At 47.6% G+C, this 17267-nt stretch overlaps 1 protein-coding gene across 1 annotated transcript; it reads right to left on the bottom strand.

Annotated features, from left to right (window-relative positions):
* Positions 1 to 2969: 2969 nt before the first annotated feature.
* Positions 2970 to 9950, bottom strand: LOC138505171 (uncharacterized). The gene is made up of 2 exons (XM_069625441.1): positions 9935 to 9950; positions 2970 to 5134 (listed from the first exon to the last, which is right to left on the bottom strand). Exons 1-2 carry the CDS (start codon positions 9948 to 9950, stop codon positions 2970 to 2972), a joined length of 2181 nt encoding a protein of 726 aa, XP_069481542.1.
* Between the last annotated feature and the right edge of the window lie 7317 nt (positions 9951 to 17267).

Genomic DNA, 17267 nt, shown 5'->3' on the forward strand with positions numbered 1-17267 from the left:
GGTCCGGAAACAATGGTGCTGGTAAACTTACCAGCACTGTTGTTTCCGGACCGGCATGGTCAGAATGAGCCTCATTGTTTCTTTTTGAAGTCACTCTAACTTCATTAAGACATTATTTAGTTAAGGACCGAACCATAACGGAAATCATTTCTTTATGAAAGCAGAGTGACTTCAAAAATAAACTATTTATTTTTGAAGTAACAGGGCTCCACCCCACCCCATGACATGGAGCCCTCCAGCCTAGGGTCTTCCATGTCATGGGTTGGGGGGAGCCCTCAGCCTTCAAAAATAAAGTTTCTTTTTGTAGTCACTCTGCCTTCATAAAGAAATGATTTCTGTTACAGAAATAATGTCTTTATTAATGCAGAGTGAATTCAAAACAAAACTTATTTTTTGTTAAAAAAAAAAACTTTTTTTTTTTTCCAAGTGGAGCCCCCTCCCAGGACATGTGCTGGCGTGTCCCCTCGCACTGCCTGGGCTGCGGGGGCCCCTGTTACACCAGGGTCACTCAATAAACTCAGTTCCTAAAAATATTACGTATTATTGTGTGTATATCCACCCCCTGATTTCCATGAATCCAGAAATTGATATGATGTTGCATTTATAACGTGTCTGTGCACAAGAGTTTCCAGAAACCTATTCTGTTACTTGCTTTCACAGTAAGTCCTTCTGTAGGAGCCAACCCCCAACCAGTCCAAGACCCGGCTGTAGCCCCCCCACACCATATGCCAGTTTCCCAACGACCATTTGTATGGTTCCAGCCATTTCCAATCTCAGAACCACATTCCAGCCATTTCCAATCCCAGCCATTTCCAATCTCAGAACCACATTCCAGCCATTTCCAATCTCAAAACCACATTCCAGCCTACGCAAGTTGGGTAGACAGGGGACCTTGAGCCAGCAGCGATATATAGCGCTATCCAGCCCTATCCGGTGTTCCAGAAAAGACTTGGAAGTGGCAGTATTTTACTCCCATTTTTTCAAAGATGGGAGTAAAGTGATTTTTTAAGGAGTAAAAATGTACAGTCAATTCCCAATCAGAGTATTTTACAAGCGAGTAAAACTATGTTTTAACTGGAAAATGGATGTCATTATAATAATAATTTCTTTGCACCTAGTTACTCATTCACATTACAAGATGCACAGGGACATAATGTCACCAACATGCCAGGGGTAGCGGAAGTTACTTTGCTTGACCCTTGACCTCTGATGACATCACAGGAAGTGATGTCATTTGACCCCGCCCCAAAGTGACATAATAGGAAGCAATGAAACACAACCTTTCAGCCCTTGACAAAATAGAAAGTGGCATCACATAGCATTGTTCCTAAGTACAGTATGAAAAATATGGTTACGATATCACTATAATGTGGCATACATTTCATACAAGAATGGATCACCATATGCATCATTACTATCAGAGTGTATAGGACCATATTACCAAATGACTGTGAATGCAAGAAGACGTCCAAGGCCAAATGATCATTATGCGTTATTATATAGTACAAATATGCATACAATATCACCAAACCTATGTTGGTACTCATTTATCGACCTCAGAAGGATTAAAAGCTGAGTTTAGGTGTTTAAGAACAGACTAAATAAGGTATTCACACCCTGAAGTTTGCCTGAAATAAACCTTTAATGAGTCTAGCAATTATCGTATAGAATTCCAGAAAGACAAATTATTTTTTATTCCTGTTTAAGGTCACTGCTCAAAGTGTTACACTTGTGGAACCCCCTCTTTTTTAAGAGGCCTGAACAAGAACCCCAGACACTCCAGAAACAAAGAGCCACATAGTGCTGGCCACAGCCCAGGAGTTTGCACCTAAAAAAAAAAAATATATATTTTTTGTAATTTGTTTTGGGGGTAGCAAGGGAGACCACAGGGGTAGCAAGCGAGACCTCAGGGGTCGCAGTTGTGACCCCTGGCGACCCCCTAAATGATGACCCTGAACATGCAGGCTTACTTCTTCCAATAAGGCAGTAATAACAGAAGATTCTACCTGTGGTACTCCGTGCACTACAGGTCCAAACATACCCATGAAGCTGTGTGGGAGAGAAAGCAGGGGCACGCGGCTCTGCATGTCTGTTTCCTATTTTTTGCTGGGAGTATTTTTACTCCCTGCTTTTATTTTTTGGGAGTATTTGCCTATTTTTGGGGCATAAAAGTGCCCCATACACCCCTCATTTATAGGGCTGGTGCTATCGTAGCTTAAACACATGTCCCTTCATTCCTTCCCTGCAGTCGCTGTGGCTTTCTCCGCGATTGTCTTCAGTGGCTCTTCAGTTCTTTCCACATCCCAGAACACATATTCTTTGTGCTTCCATGGAACTGTCTGCTTAGCAGGTCTGACGAGCCCTGCTTGCACTCCCTGAGCAAGAAATGATTCCTTAAGTGTGTTGAGCTTCCTTCCTGGGGGCGGGACTTCCTGTAGAGGCATTCGACTGCTCCTCTACATCTTCCTCTCAGTAGCCGGCGCCAAGTCAGGAACAAGGAGAACCTTGAGTTCTTGATATTGCAGATTTTCCCTTCACAGCGGCCGCTTGCAAGATCCTCTATTTGTCCCGCATATCTGAGAGCTTAGCGATCAGCGTAGCGCCCCCGGTCGCTTCTGTGGTCAGGTTAGTATAACTCAACGTGATTCTATAGCATTTGCCCACATACATGGGGTCTTCACCCACCTCCAGATCGAGCAAATCTCAGAGCCAATTGGCGACAAAGGTAACTGGGTCATCTCGCTCTACACGGGTGGGGAGACCAAGCACCCTAAACTGTTTAACTCACACCAAAGATTCCAAATGTTTGCGTCTAGATTGCAATATCCTGTTCCCCTTAATGACCGCCTCCACCTCCTCGGTCGTTTGTTTCCCCATCAGGAGCATTTGGGTACCCTGTTACTCTAGTTTGGCGGTTCGCTGTTCTTGTGTCTAGCTGTGCCACGTTTTGATTTACCTGATCAAATTTGCTATCCAACTGAGATACTGCCGTCACTAGATCCTGAGATGCCATCACTAGATCCTGAGATGCCATCACTAGATCCTGAGATACTGCCATCACTAGATCCTGAGATGCCATCACTAGATCCTGAGATGCCATCACTAGATCCTGAGATACTGCCATCACTAGATCCTGAGATACTGCCATCACTAGATCCTGAGATGCCATCACTAGATCCTGAGATGCCATCACTAGATCCTGAGATACTGCCATCACTAGATCCTGAGATGCCATCACTAGATCCTGAGATACTGCCATCACTAGATCCTGAGATGCCATCACTAGATCCTGAGATGCCATCACTAGATCCTGAGATACTGCCATCACTAGATCCTGAGATACTGCCATCACTAGATCCTGAGATGCCATCACTAGATCCTGAGATACTGCCATCACTAGATCCTGAGATGCCATCACTAGATCCTGAGATGCCATCACTAGATCCTGAGATACTGCCATCACTAGATCCTGAGATGCCATCACTAGATCCTGAGATGCCATCACTAGATCCTGAGATACTGCCATCACTAGATCCTGAGATGCCATCACTAGATCCTGAGATGCCATCACTAGATCCTGAGATACTGCCATCACTAGATCCTGAGATGCCATCACTAGATCCTGAGATGCCATCACTAGATCCTGAGATACTGCCATCACTAGATCCTGAGATACTGCCATCACTAGATCCTGAGATGCCATCACTAGATCCTGAGATACTGCCATCACTAGATCCTGAGATACTGCCATCACTAGATCCTGAGATACTGCCATCACTAGATCCTGAGATGCCATCACTAGATCCTGAGATACTGCCATCACTAGATCCTGAGATACTGCCATCACTAGATCCTGAGATGCCATCACTAGATCCTGAGATGCCATCACTAGATCCTGAGATGCCATCACTAGATCCTGGGATACTGCCATCACTAGATCCTGAGATGCCATCACTAGATCCTGAGATGCCATCACTAGATCCTGAGATGCCATCACTAGATCCTGAGATACTGCCATCACTAGATCCTGAGATGCCATCACTAGATCCTGAGATGCCATCACTAGATCCTGAGATACTGCCATCACTAGATCCTGAGATGCCATCACTAGATCCTGAGATGCCATCACTAGATCCTGAGATGCCATCACTAGATCCTGAGATACTGCCATCACTAGATCCTGAGATGCCATCACTAGATCCTGAGATGCCATCACTAGATCCTGAGATGCCATCACTAGATCCTGAGATGCCATCACTAGATCCTGAGATACTGCCATCACTAGATCCTGAGATGCCATCACTAGATCCTGAGATACTGCCATCACTAGATCCTGAGATACTGCCATCACTAGATCCTGAGATGCCATCACTAGATCCTGAGATACTGCCATCACTAGATCCTGAGATGCCATCACTAGATCCTGAGATACTGCCATCACTAGATCCTGAGATGCCATCACTAGATCCTGAGATGCCATCACTAGATCCTGAGATACTGCCATCACTAGATCCTGAGATACTGCCATCACTAGATCCTGAGATGCCATCACTGGATTCTGAGATGCCATCACTAGATCCTGAGATGCCATCACTAGATCCTGAGATACTGCCAGCACTAGATCCTGAGATACTGCCATCACTAGATCCTGAGATGCCATCACTAGATCCTGAGATGCCATCACTAGATCCTGAGATGCCATCACTAGATCCTGAGATACTGCCATCACTAGATCCTGAGATACTGCCATCACTAGATCCTGAGATGCCATCACTAGATCCTGAGATGCCATCACTAGATCCTGAGATACTGCCATCACTAGATCCTGAGATGCCATCACTAGATCCTGAGATGCCATCACTAGATCCTGAGATGCCATCGCTAGATCCTGAGATACTGCCATCACTAGATCCCGAGATACTGCCATCACTAGATCCTGAGATACTGCCATCACTAGATCCTGAGATGCCATCACTAGATCCTGAGATGCCATCACTAGATCCTGAGATACTGCCATCACTAGATCCTGAGATGCCATCACTAGATCCTGAGATGCCATCACTAGATCCTGAGATACTACCATCACTAGATCCTGAGATGCCATCACTAGATCCTGAGATGCCATCACTAGATCCTGAGATGCCAAAGCAGTATGAGACTCATCCAAACTAGGTTGTCTGCTACAAGATGCCAGCAAGTCAGACTCTGTCCCTAGGCCTTTTTTCTTATTTTTTCCATTTGCCAATTTCCTTTTTCCGGCACTAGGGCAACTACATTGTGTGACTTGAAGGCCCGACTGACTGCTGCCTACTTTTCTTATTGCATTATAGGGTTAACATCTGCATATATGGTGCGCATTCCTTAGAAAACCATTGCTTGAGGAATTCCAATCACGTGCAGTGTCCGCCACCCACTTCCTGTTGCATAGTTCTACCGTTATTGCCCTAAACAAAGAGGGCCACCCCCATTATGGCTTCACACCCATAACATAAAGGAGAGTGCTGCCCACATGCAAGATGGCTACCACCTTCTCTGCACCACAGACACTGAGACCTTTCTACTCTCCACTGCCGCCCGGGGCACAGGCCTCGCAGAAAGTGGACCAGCGGAGGAAGCGCAGTCCATCAATGGACCACCAGACATATCTAGGCCTTCACCCCCTCCCACGCTCCTCCGCTCACCTCTCTGGGGGCCATGAACAGCACAGTCGGGCCCCTCTCCCTCTCCCGCAATGCTGGGAAACCTCTCCTAATGCTGCTCCACATATGGTTTCTGTGCAGCAGGGTATGCCATTTGCAGGTATGTGTGAACAGACCTCATGACGGGGGCTCCCACAACATCACCATCTTGGCAAACCTCCTGTTCAGGGCCTCTTTTGGTTCTGAGTCCACTGAGTGTGGCTGGGGTACCTGTGAGGAGGTCCTGGCCACCATCCAGGTGATAGAAAGTGGGGGTTTAGGGCGATGGTTCTTAAGTTGTGAGGCTGGGCGGAAGGACTTGACTTTGCACAGAAGCACGTGCTGCTGCTAGGCTCTTTTGCGTATTCTTAGCGATCTGAGCCTTGAAGGAAGGCTCGTCGTTGATGGTGAATCCAAGTTATTTGTCACTGGTAGTCAGATGTGGGATGAAGCTATCAAAATGTATTTTTGTCTTTAAATTCTTGACTTTTTTTTGGTTATTAAAGATTTTCTTCTGGGTTCAATTGAGTCCCTGCAGAAGTTCTCGTTGTGCCAAGTTTAGAAGACCAGAGTAATCGGAATTGATTGTCGTCTCAGAATAATGTGCGCGTCCCAGCGTAGAGGTAGGTAAGAGCACCTGGAGACCCGGCACATGGCAGCGGTATGCGGTGTCAATCCCACTAGCATAACACAACCTCAGGATATTTTGCTGAGTAGCTTCCTCTGCATTTCAAAACGTCCACTGACTTCTGAGTTTTAGGATGAGTGGGTTTGCCAGTTAAGAGAGATTTGCTCTGAACCCCAGCAAAGTCAAGCAGAATTTGGTCCCCGGCGTGTATTTGTTCTACGTTAACCTATGAGTAAACATCTGCTAGAGCCCTTTATGCTTCAAGGACAACCTTCTAATGACAAGCCTGTAACATCATCAGGCCCTGGCAAGTCACTGTGGGGTGCTTGTGTTTGAAATCACTCACAATACCCCTTTAAGAAGAGTGAAGGGGCTGCCATGGTTCTCCAACTGGTTGCCAACTATCTGCTTGGAAAGTACATGAGCCACAGAGCCCGGCATTCCTGTAAGTGAGAAGGCGCTGTAATGAGTAGTGGACACGTCCTCTTATGCAAACAGTGTGGGGCACCAAATCATGACCAGTTTGTTGCCAAATGATTTCCGTTAGCTTCGGACCAGTGTTACGGGAAGGCCTGCTACAAAGAACCCACAGACTCCTAAAATAAAGTGTCAAGGGTGGTTATGAAGACTTCTGCTGGTCAGAATGGCTGGTTCTCTTTGGGACCTACATGGCTCTCGACTTCCCCGGGCTTGGTTCCCGCCTCCCGAGCCCATCGTCACTATCGGGGTGGTTGGTAACTCTCAAATCGGCAACACCTGTCTGTCTTTCTCCTTCTCTACACTTTAGGTGTTCGCCCTGAGACGATGGCTACTTGACTCGCTAGGGAACTTCTAGCTTCCGCTCTCCTGTCATTGGTTAGAACTCAGGGAATAGGGTATGGTACCTTCTTTGCCCAGCCTCACACTCACACCTTTTTCACCCTCTCGTACCTGTCCCTTCGCTATATGTACCTCTTAAACTGTTCTCCTCTCACCACATTACTGTCCCTCCAATCTCTCACTCAGCCTTTCCACCTCCACCCTTGGATCTCACTTCCTGTTCCACTCCTATCCCTACTCCCAACAGTACCTCCAACTGGTCCTCTACCTCTTTTGTTTCCCTTTCCCTCCTTCCTCTCACTCTACTTCCGTATTGCTTGCTATTCCCCTTGTTATAATTTCTATCTCACTCAATGCCAATAGCCACAGCTCCTCACCCACTGCCTGTCGCTCTTCCCGCTCTACTACGGTTCCTATTCCGCTACTAACACTACCTTTATACTACCTACCACTGTCTTCCTCTCACCGGACCTCCAGGGATATCATGCCCTGCCCACCTCTCTCGCTAGACCCTGGTCAGACCCCAGGTACACCCAGGAATATGGTTCCCTGCAATCTACTACTCCCTATTACCTGTCTCCTTCACTCACTACTCCCACCACCTACTTTCTTTAATCCCAAATACTACTACTCCTTCTGCCCCTACTGCTACTCCACTCAGTCACTACTACCTTTTGGTGCTGCGCATCCCTTTTCACGTCCTCGGCCAGTGTTGTGCCGTTTACGACTCCCTCGTGATAGGGATGCTCCCTTGGTCACATGTCTCCGGCTCTCCTGGGAAAGCTGCTTCGTTGTGTTCCTGTTTCCTTTGTGGTCCGGAGGCTGCTGTCGATTGCTGGTAAAGAGGGGTGGGGAGGGGCCTGCCTACCCCCAGGCACCCGAGTGGGGTGGGCTCCCCGTAACCCCCCCTCCAACTCCCTGAAGGGGCACACCCAGATAAACTACAGGCATGGTGGCATGCAGGGCTTTAAGTGGGGTAAGAAATTGAGCAGAGGCTTTAGGAAGGGGCGTGGCCCAATGAGTGATGGGCGTTGCCTAAAGAGTGCTTGGCACGTACTTTCAGAAAGCACTACAAATACAGTAAGTTATAGAAAGTAATGGTGGTTTTTAATTAAGAAAACAATTTTATTTTGTACCGTTTTCTATTATAATTTGAGTAAATTTTTTAGATGAGTTGGGGTTGTCAAGATGAACAGCGCCGGCTGATTTTGTTTATAAAAAAAAATTGCAAGGCCGTTCAAAATGTTTTCCCTTTCTTTTAATCCTGACTATGATCGATTTATTTGTTTTATCTTTGAGTGTGATGTTTCCTTTGGATAAGAACTTAATTGTTGTTTCATATATTTGGAATTTTTCTTTCACAAAAATTGCTAATTTTTGTATGCTTCCTTTTTTGAATTTTGTAAAATGTGAATGAGATGTTAAATTCGATAAAAGTTGAGTTTGTCAGCTAAATTCAATAAAAAAAAATATATTAATACATTTTCTACGCAATTGTATAAAAAGGTATTAACTTTGAAGATCCAATATTTTTATAGCATAAAACAATCTGCAGCTTTCCTCTTGTAAGTCTTGATAGACACGGCCTCCAACCCATTTGGAGGATCAAGTGATCAGGCGAGTTGACTGATCTTCGCCAGCAATCTCCTTGCACTGGAAATCTCCATCAGCAAAGTCACAACCTGCTCTTGAAACAAAATATATTTTGATTTGAAACCTATTTATTAATTCAATAAACCGTATTTGACATTTCATGAGCCTACAGCTTTATCGTCAGTTGTGAATTCAACCGTTGTCGGCCAAATATTGAGTTACTGCTGAAAAACCTGCCAGTTTTGCTATTATCTTCGTTGTTAATAACAAAACGATTTGTGCTAATAAATGAAAATGGGACTCTGCAACATGGGTCTGTCATTTTTTTAAGCATCCCACCTCTCCAATTTTTGAAGCATCCCACCTCCTCTCAGGAGCATATCTCAGAGGCAATATGCATGCCTTGGAAGCAAGACGACACAGAGCAACAGAGGTTCTGGGTCTGCGCTTAGAAACCTCTCGGTAATAAGTGCGTTATAAATAACCTATCATATCATTGACTATGCTGGCTAGGGTCGATGGGAGTTGTAGTCCAACACATCTGGAGACTAAAGGCTGCAGACTTTCTGCACTAAACACTCCTGATAATTTGTCCATCGTATCACAACCATGCGACTCGCTTGTGCATTTTGACTCACTCGAACTAGCATCATTGATGAACCCTGCAAAGCCAGATTGATATATAGACGATTTTTGCCCAATTTCTAAGATAGTAAATGCTCCCCGACATCAGATTAATAATCTTTTTATACCCCGGGAGCTGGTCCCGAGGACCCTAAGAGTAGTCCACCCTTGGATGCAGATGTGGTAGCCAATCTGGATCCAGTCGCCTCCTTACACTTTATGGGGTCATTTGGAACCACTTTGTGCTGCAGAACACTCCTGTGGCCCCTTATCAACCTGGCTTCCACGCGGGTGGCAATTCTGAGGCAGCAGGGGGTGCTGCTGGATGCCGGGGTAAGGAGGGGCTACATGCAGATGCTTCTCTATCTCTCAGCCACTGTTGGCGTGTTGAACCATTTGGTGCTATATGCCAGTTCGGCAGTGGTGGGTTCCTGAATGTTCTGGAACTTTCTGGCCAGTTGGTTTCAGCTGGTCAGAGTAGGATTGGGCAGGTGGCAGCCTCTGGTGCTTCTGGGGGGCTGATGCTGTCTCCGATGTTCTGTGATCTTTGCACGGAGCGTGGGAGTGTGGCCTCCGTGACACTCCGCCACACCTGCAGCTGTCTTCATATAGGGAGAGTCATCGTCTCAATGAATGTCTCCAGAAGATCAAGTGGTGGATGGTCAGGCACTTTTCACATATTGGATCCTGCTAGAGCTGCCTTCTCCCTCTGTGATGTCTTGGCTTTCTGTGACGTCGGTCCCAGGTTCTTTATTTAGTTTTGCTTCTTCTGTTAAATCTGTGGGTTCCTTTTTGGACTTCACTCTTTTTTAAAACCCTTTGCATCAATGATGCTAAGTTTCCCAGCTACATATTTGATCTAATTGTCATCTTCTTGGTTAATCTTTCTCTAACTCAGATCTCGCGGCTCTGGGAATTCGGTTCCCTCCCGCTGGCCCCATAAACCCACACCGGGCAGGTTGCCTTTACGGTGAGGAAGTCTGACGTCACCCCCATACCAGGGTAGCCGCTCTGGTTCACATTGGGGGTCAGGATTCAATTGAAAGTTGTGTGATTGGCATAAGTAGTTATTCATATGTCAACACTTTGATGTCTGGCCTGTAAATTTCTAATTTCAGGGTGTCTGGTGGATCACAGACCAGAGAGGCCCCCTGGTGGGAGATTGCACTGACTTGGGACCCTCCAAGTCAAAGGGATACTTTTTTGGGGTGCAACGGCCTCTGCCTGGTATTCCCTTTCCTGTTCCTTTACAGAAACCCTGGAAGATGTGTGTTGACAGGACTTAGGCTGTGTGCTTCTATTGTATCACTATGTCAGTGTAGTATGACCTTTTTCTGAAGTATGCATTCTGGGGATTTTGTAGGTAATTTTCCGTATGATAAAGCGCCCAGAACCATCTTCGTGTCCAGTTCGCAGCACAGAGAGTTCATAATAGGACGTTCAATAACCCAAACCTGCTGCCTCGGGCTCAGCGCAATTTCAATGGGGTTTATTTTCCATCCCAAAGTTCATTTTAGGGCAGGTTTTGTTTTTATATGTGTGTGTGTGTTCTTTGCTATGCCTCTGGCAGTGGCAGACTCTAATGGCCCTGCACCCTCAATGAGGTTCGTGCCTGTGGGCTTGCCTAAATGCTGCAGTTGTGCCCCAGGCCCCGTGCGGCACAAAGTGCGGCACGATGGAGGGCCTGGGGGGTTAGGCGCAGGGTGGGGGGAACCCAAACGGCGCGAATAAGAAAGGGAGGGGCAGCCAGGCGGCGCCCCCACCCGCAGCGTAGCCTAGGCGACCCAGGCTCTTAGGGGAAAGGTGTGAGAATTAGCAACATGGGGGCAGGAGGAAGTCCTCCCCCCAGCTAGCAACAATGGGCCAAGGGGGTATAAATACCCCAGAGAATGAAGGAGAGCTACATTCAGGTAAGGAGCTCACCTAACACGGGTAGGCTCCCAGGGCCTGGATCAGGGGGAGATAAGAATGTTTTGCCTCTGCGGGCTTTTCGTTCTTTTCTCTTTCTTTCCCACTACAGCTGAGAGGACTGCAGCGACGTCTGCGGCAACGGGCAAAGGGTCTGGAAGGTGAGAGTTGCGAAACAGCCCGTACGAGAATCAAAGAAGGCAGGACCAAGGAGCCCGAGGAGGACTGCACCGGCCGGCCGGAGGGAGCGTTGGTGGAAGCGGCGAGCGGCTACACAGACCGGGAGACGGAACTCGCACATGAGCAAGAAAGGAAGGCGGGTCCGGAACACTACACCAGGGAATTAGCGGAGCTGCAAACACAGAGCCCTCGTAACGCAGCAAGCAGCGCGTCAATCTCATAAGCTAAAGGGCATAAGTTCGAGCCTCGGAGAGGGCACAAAGATTTAATTTCTCCCGCCACGGCTCAGCGCAAACAAAAAACAGGAGGCGGGGCTCACGGAGGACACAAGGGGAGCGGGAAAACCCGATAAGGATTTTACACACGGCTAACAGCGAAAGGGGAAGTTCGCAGGCGCTGTGGCACAATCAGTTAATTCCCGTGGCCGCTAATGGAAAGGGTTGCGGTTTGAACCCACCCATGGGCTGTGATTCTGTGAAATAACCTAAAACATAATACTTTAGAATACAGGCGACCCGAGTTCAGGAGATTGAGGCAATTTTTTGCATGTGAGTGATGCAGGATTGGCACTCACAGCTTTAGCGGCAACAAACTGAATTGCGGTGGGAGAGCTCAGTTGGAACAGCCCTCAGAAGAGCAGCTGACAAAAGAAGAGCAACATAGACAAGGAGATTCAAGAGCAAAAGAGTGTGAAGCAATGACTGAAGCAGGGGCAAGAAGAGCGCAGGAATTTAGCGCATGGGCTAAAAAAGCAGAAAAGGAATATGGAGCGCAATGGGTACTGGAGCTAATGCAGAAAGAGGAGAAGGCAAGGGCAATGTCGCCTTTGCTACTGGAGGAGTACAGCAGCAACGAAGATGAGGCAATAATACCGCAAGGCCAGAAACGGGCGAGGGAAGTAGCAGAGGGGCCACAGGAACAGCCGGAGGTGCCCAAGACGAAGCAAAAGAAGACCAACAAAAAAGGTAAAGAAAAGATTGATAATAACATTGGGGAAGAAATTGTCAAAATGTTGAAAGAATGCATCACGGTTCAGGGTAAGTCGCCCAGAGCTCAAGAGGGTAAAGAGAAAAGACGCAAAAACCGCAGGGCCGAGCAAACGGCAGTAACATCCGACGAGGAGGAGAGTAGCGAAGATGAGGAAAGAGAGCATTTGAAGGCTTGGGTGAGATGGAAGGGGGTAATACGCAAAGATAGGCAGAAGAAGACCAGGGCAGAAGGGGCTGGAGGTGGTCAGGGAGCTGATGGATCAGGCACGACAGGCAGCGGGGTACCCATCACGCAGGGGGATGGACAAGGGGTGCTACCAGGAGCTACCATTCAAGGGGCAAACACTGGCATACCGGTGGCACCGACCGGGCTCACGAGCATAACAGTACAAGAACCTGCCACAGTAATGACAAAATATGGCAGGGCCACGCTTGGGAAGGACGCACAGGGACGTTCGATGAAGGCCCAAGCATGGTACATTAACGAGAAAGTGAAGGAGAAGATATGGAGGAAAGAATTTATAGATATCTTTTCATTGCTAGATGTACAGAAGAGAGGTCAGAATGTAGCACTGGAGGATATAAAAGAAGATGAGAAAGGATTACTGAAGAGGGCACCGGTAGCTAGGAATTTCGATAATTGGACAGCGGCTTTCCAAATTATGTCCACCATTATCCTGCAGAAATACCCAGAAGATGGGTTGTCACTGGTAACATACCAGCAGAGGGTGTTAAAAGTTTACAAAGCATTTGGGGGGGATGCATGGAAAGAATACGACCATGAATTTAGAAAAGAAATGGATTGCTTCCCAGACATAGGTTGGGACGAAGAGAATTTCAACCTATACATATTTAATGTGCTAAAAGAAAAATGGGACGCTAGGGAGCAGAGCAGCTCGGGGGGCTTTCAAAGGAGGCAATATTGGCAGTACGATTCCAGAAACGATTATAGATATGGGAACAGAAGATACGAGAGCAATTAGGACAGGTCGAGAGAGCAGAGTTTTCGGAGCAGGCAATACAACACACAGAGAAGTTGGCAGAACAATATATTGCCAACAGCACAAGGGGGTGGGAGAAGTGCCAATGGGCCAACTAGGACAGAGGCAGCACAATGCGGAAACTTTGAAAACGGGGTACCATGCAGCCGGGGCAAAAAATGCAAGTTTAGCCACAGATGCAAAAATTGTAGGGGCGAACATAGTACAGCAAAATGTACCAGAACATCAGCTAGCACGCACAGGGCTCTGGAGAAACGGAACTGAAAAAAACATGGAAGAGGGGGCCACACCCGTTAAAATTGAAAGAATGGAAAAGTGGCTACAGGTATTCCCAGACAAAGAAATCGCAGAGACAATCAGAAGAGGCTTCCAGGAGGGCTTCAAGATACCTTTTGAGGGTCAGGGTTCCCAGGATATCCCAAAAAACTTTAAATCTGCCTTAGAAAACAGGGCGTTGGTGGGCCGAAAGATCAGGAAAGAAGTAGAACTGGGAAGGATAGGGGGACCATACAGGTCTCCCCCATTTGACGAATATATATGCTCACCATTGGGTCTGGTCCCAAAGAAGGAACCGGGCGAGTTCAGGCTAATACATCACTTGTCATACCCCCTGGGGCATCGGTAAACGATGGCATATCACAAGAGGCAGCATCAGTGACATATGCAGATTTTCAGGATGCAGTGCAGGTGGTCAGGAAAGCAGGGAAAGGGGCATGGATGGCGAAGGTAGATATAAAATCAGCCTTTCACTTACTACCAGTCAACAGGGATTCTCAAAGGTGGCTATGCATGCACTGGGAGGGTGAATATTATGTTGATAAATGCCTGTCAATGGGTTGCGCTATCTCATGTGCATATTTTGAGAAAGTGAGTTTGTTCTTACAATGGTCACTCACAAAGGAGCTAGAGGAGGCACAAGTGGTCCACTACTTAGATGATTTTTTATTCGTGGGGCCGCAGGGTTCCGAGTTATGTGGGGCAACTTTAAATAAATTCATGCCATTAACGGAAGAGTGGGGTTTTCCGCTGGCAGAAGAAAAAACAATGGGCCCTACTCAGAGAATGCAATTTCTGGGTATAGAAATAGACTCACGAAAAGGAGTGTGCAGGATCCCGAAGGAAAAAGTAACAGACGTCTTGAGTACAATCAAAAGCCTAAGGGGAAAAAACAAGGCCAAGGTTAAGGAACTACAATCACTGGCAGGAAAACTAAACTTTGCTGGACGGGTTATACCGCAAGGCAGGATATTTCAGAGAAGGATCGAACAGCGAACAAGAGGGGCAAAAGAAGGTCACCACAGAGTCAGAATTGGCGGAGGTATCAAGAAAGATTTGGAAGTGTGCGGTGCATTCCTGAAAGCATTCAACGGAGCGGTAATCTGGCGCTCACCACTAAACGAAGAAAGCAATAGGGTACTATTTACAGACGCAGCCGGGGGTTTTGGTTTTGGGGCGATCTTGGGTACAAACTGGTGCGCAGAAGAGTGGCCAAATGCATGGCGGGAGGCATCTTGGACAAGTAATATCACATTATTGGAGCTGTTCCCTATCTGGGTAGCTCTATGTGCTTGGGAGGCAGAGCTGAATAGCAAGGAACTGAATGTGTGGTCAGACAATATGGCGGTAGTACATGTGGTAAACAATGGAAGCGCATCATGCCCGCTGGTATTGGAATTCATGAGGGCAATTACATTGGAGTGTCTGAATAATAATGTGGCACTAAAGGCGAGGCATATCGCCGGGGAAGCAAATGTGGTCGCTGACGCCTTGTCTCGTTTCCAGTGCGACAAATTTCGGGAGCTACGGCCGGACGCAAACAGGAAAAAAACGCCCACGCCGCTAAAGGCATGGGTCCCTTTAGAAGCAATGGAGAAAAAACGGCCAGCTACCTACCAGGTTGACTCAGAAGAGGAGGTACAAGGCCAGGTGATAGAAAGATTGGCCAGGAAAGCCATAACATACAAGACTGGTAAGCAATACAAGAGGAATGTAAATAATGTGTTAAAAGAAACTGGTTTACAAAATGTGGGGGAGATCACAATCTCCAAAATGTGTACATTCCTGGAGAAAGCATTTGCGCAAGGGAAAAGAAAAAGCTGGGCGGCAGCTCATTTGGCCGCCGTCGCATACACAGCTAAGGTGTCAGGGGTGACAGACCCAACTTGCAGCCCTCGAATAAAATATGCAATGAAGGGCTGGGCAAAATTGGAAGGAAAGAAGCGGGATGGGAGGAGACCCCTTAATTTTTGCAAAATGATAAAACTCTTGCAGCTGTTAGAAGGCACGTGCAGCGATAGTTACAAGACAAAGCTGTTCAGGGCGGCATTTGCGCTAGCGTATTACGGGGCGTTCAGGATTGGGGAACTAGTAGCACGCAACACGGTGGTAGGGGACGGCTTGGCAAGAGGAGACATCGGTGTGGGGTCCAAGGGCATGTCAATTCTTTTTTTTTTTATTTTTTAAACTTTTATTTTTAGCGGCACAAGGTTACATGGTGCAGGCATCAAGGGCACGAGTCCAGCACGTGTAAAAGACGTAACAATACAATACATTTAACATGGTACATTGGTCACATCAATACAAGGCAGTGGTCGCATGAGATATATACAAATAAGTGTGCACATAGTAGGGGTAATTACAGAGGGGTGGGAGACAAGCCAGAGCTGGAGGCACTTGTACTTCTATTGTTAAGGTATGTGTTGAATTCCGTCCAGATGTTACGGGGGCGAGATGTAACAGGGAGCATGGATATGAATTCCTCCTCGCAATTGCGTGACCAGGTAAGCATATGGAGCCATTTCCGGTGAGCCGGAGGGGAGGGATTTTTCCAATTCTGAAGGACGCATTTCTTGGCAACCATACATGCAATATTCAGAAATCTAGCTGAACATCTAGTGTCATCGGTCGTCCAGGCGCCAAACAGGACGGCCAGAGGATCTGGGTCAATAACAACTCCAATGACAGCAGAGAGAGTTTCTAGGATACCCTCCCAGAAACCAAGCAGTTTGTTACAAGACCAAAACATGTGTAGGTGATCGGCCTCTGTCGCCCCGCAGCGGGGGCAGGGGCGTGTCGCAGTGTGAGCGAACCTAGAGGTTCTGTACGGAGTATAATAAAGTCTATTTAGGAGTTTGTACTGCATGGCACGAAAACGGAAGTTGAGGGAGACTCGTTGGGTGTGCAGGCACATGTTCTCCCAGGCCCCATCTGATATTTCCAGGCCCAGGTCGTCGGCCCAGTCATCGCGTGCCTTGAGGGTGGGAGTAGGGGAAGCAGCCTGAAATATCTTGTAGAGTGAGGAGACCACGCCGCGGGCGCCCCCTGAGTTGGCAATGTATGCGATGGCTGGGTTGTCTGGGGGCTCGTCCGGGAATGTGGGCCATTTGGACCTAAACGCGGCCCGCAGTCTATAATATTGGAGGGTCTCCAAAGCGGTCCCGGTGTGACCCGGTTTCCAAGATCGGGGGTCAATAAAGCTGCCTTCAGGGTAGAAGTCCGTCAGTGCATGGTATCCCAGCTCCCCCCAGTGTCGGGCCAGCGCTGCGTCGTGTGTGGGTTCCAGGCCAGGAAAGGCCCACACGGGAAGCCACTTGTAGTACGGGAAGGCTCCAGGCGTCTGGGAAAGCATGCGAGACCAGGCCAAGAGAGTTGTGTAGAGAGGGTCAATAGGAGAGTCGGGTATGTATTGGTAATGCAGTAGCGCGGACATTAGGTCGATGCCGGTGGTCGCCAATCTCTCCAGTTTGACATGGGGACGCGTTGGTGCACCAGGATACCAGTGGGTGGCATGTTGGGCCTGAGCTGCGTGCCAGTAAAGTGATATATTCGGGGCTGTGAGTCCCCCTAG

This window comes from Ambystoma mexicanum, chromosome 11 (genome assembly GCF_040938575.1).
Source record: "Ambystoma mexicanum isolate Mex_15411 chromosome 11, UKY_AmexF1_1, whole genome shotgun sequence".
Taxonomy (NCBI): domain Eukaryota; kingdom Metazoa; phylum Chordata; class Amphibia; order Caudata; family Ambystomatidae; genus Ambystoma; species Ambystoma mexicanum.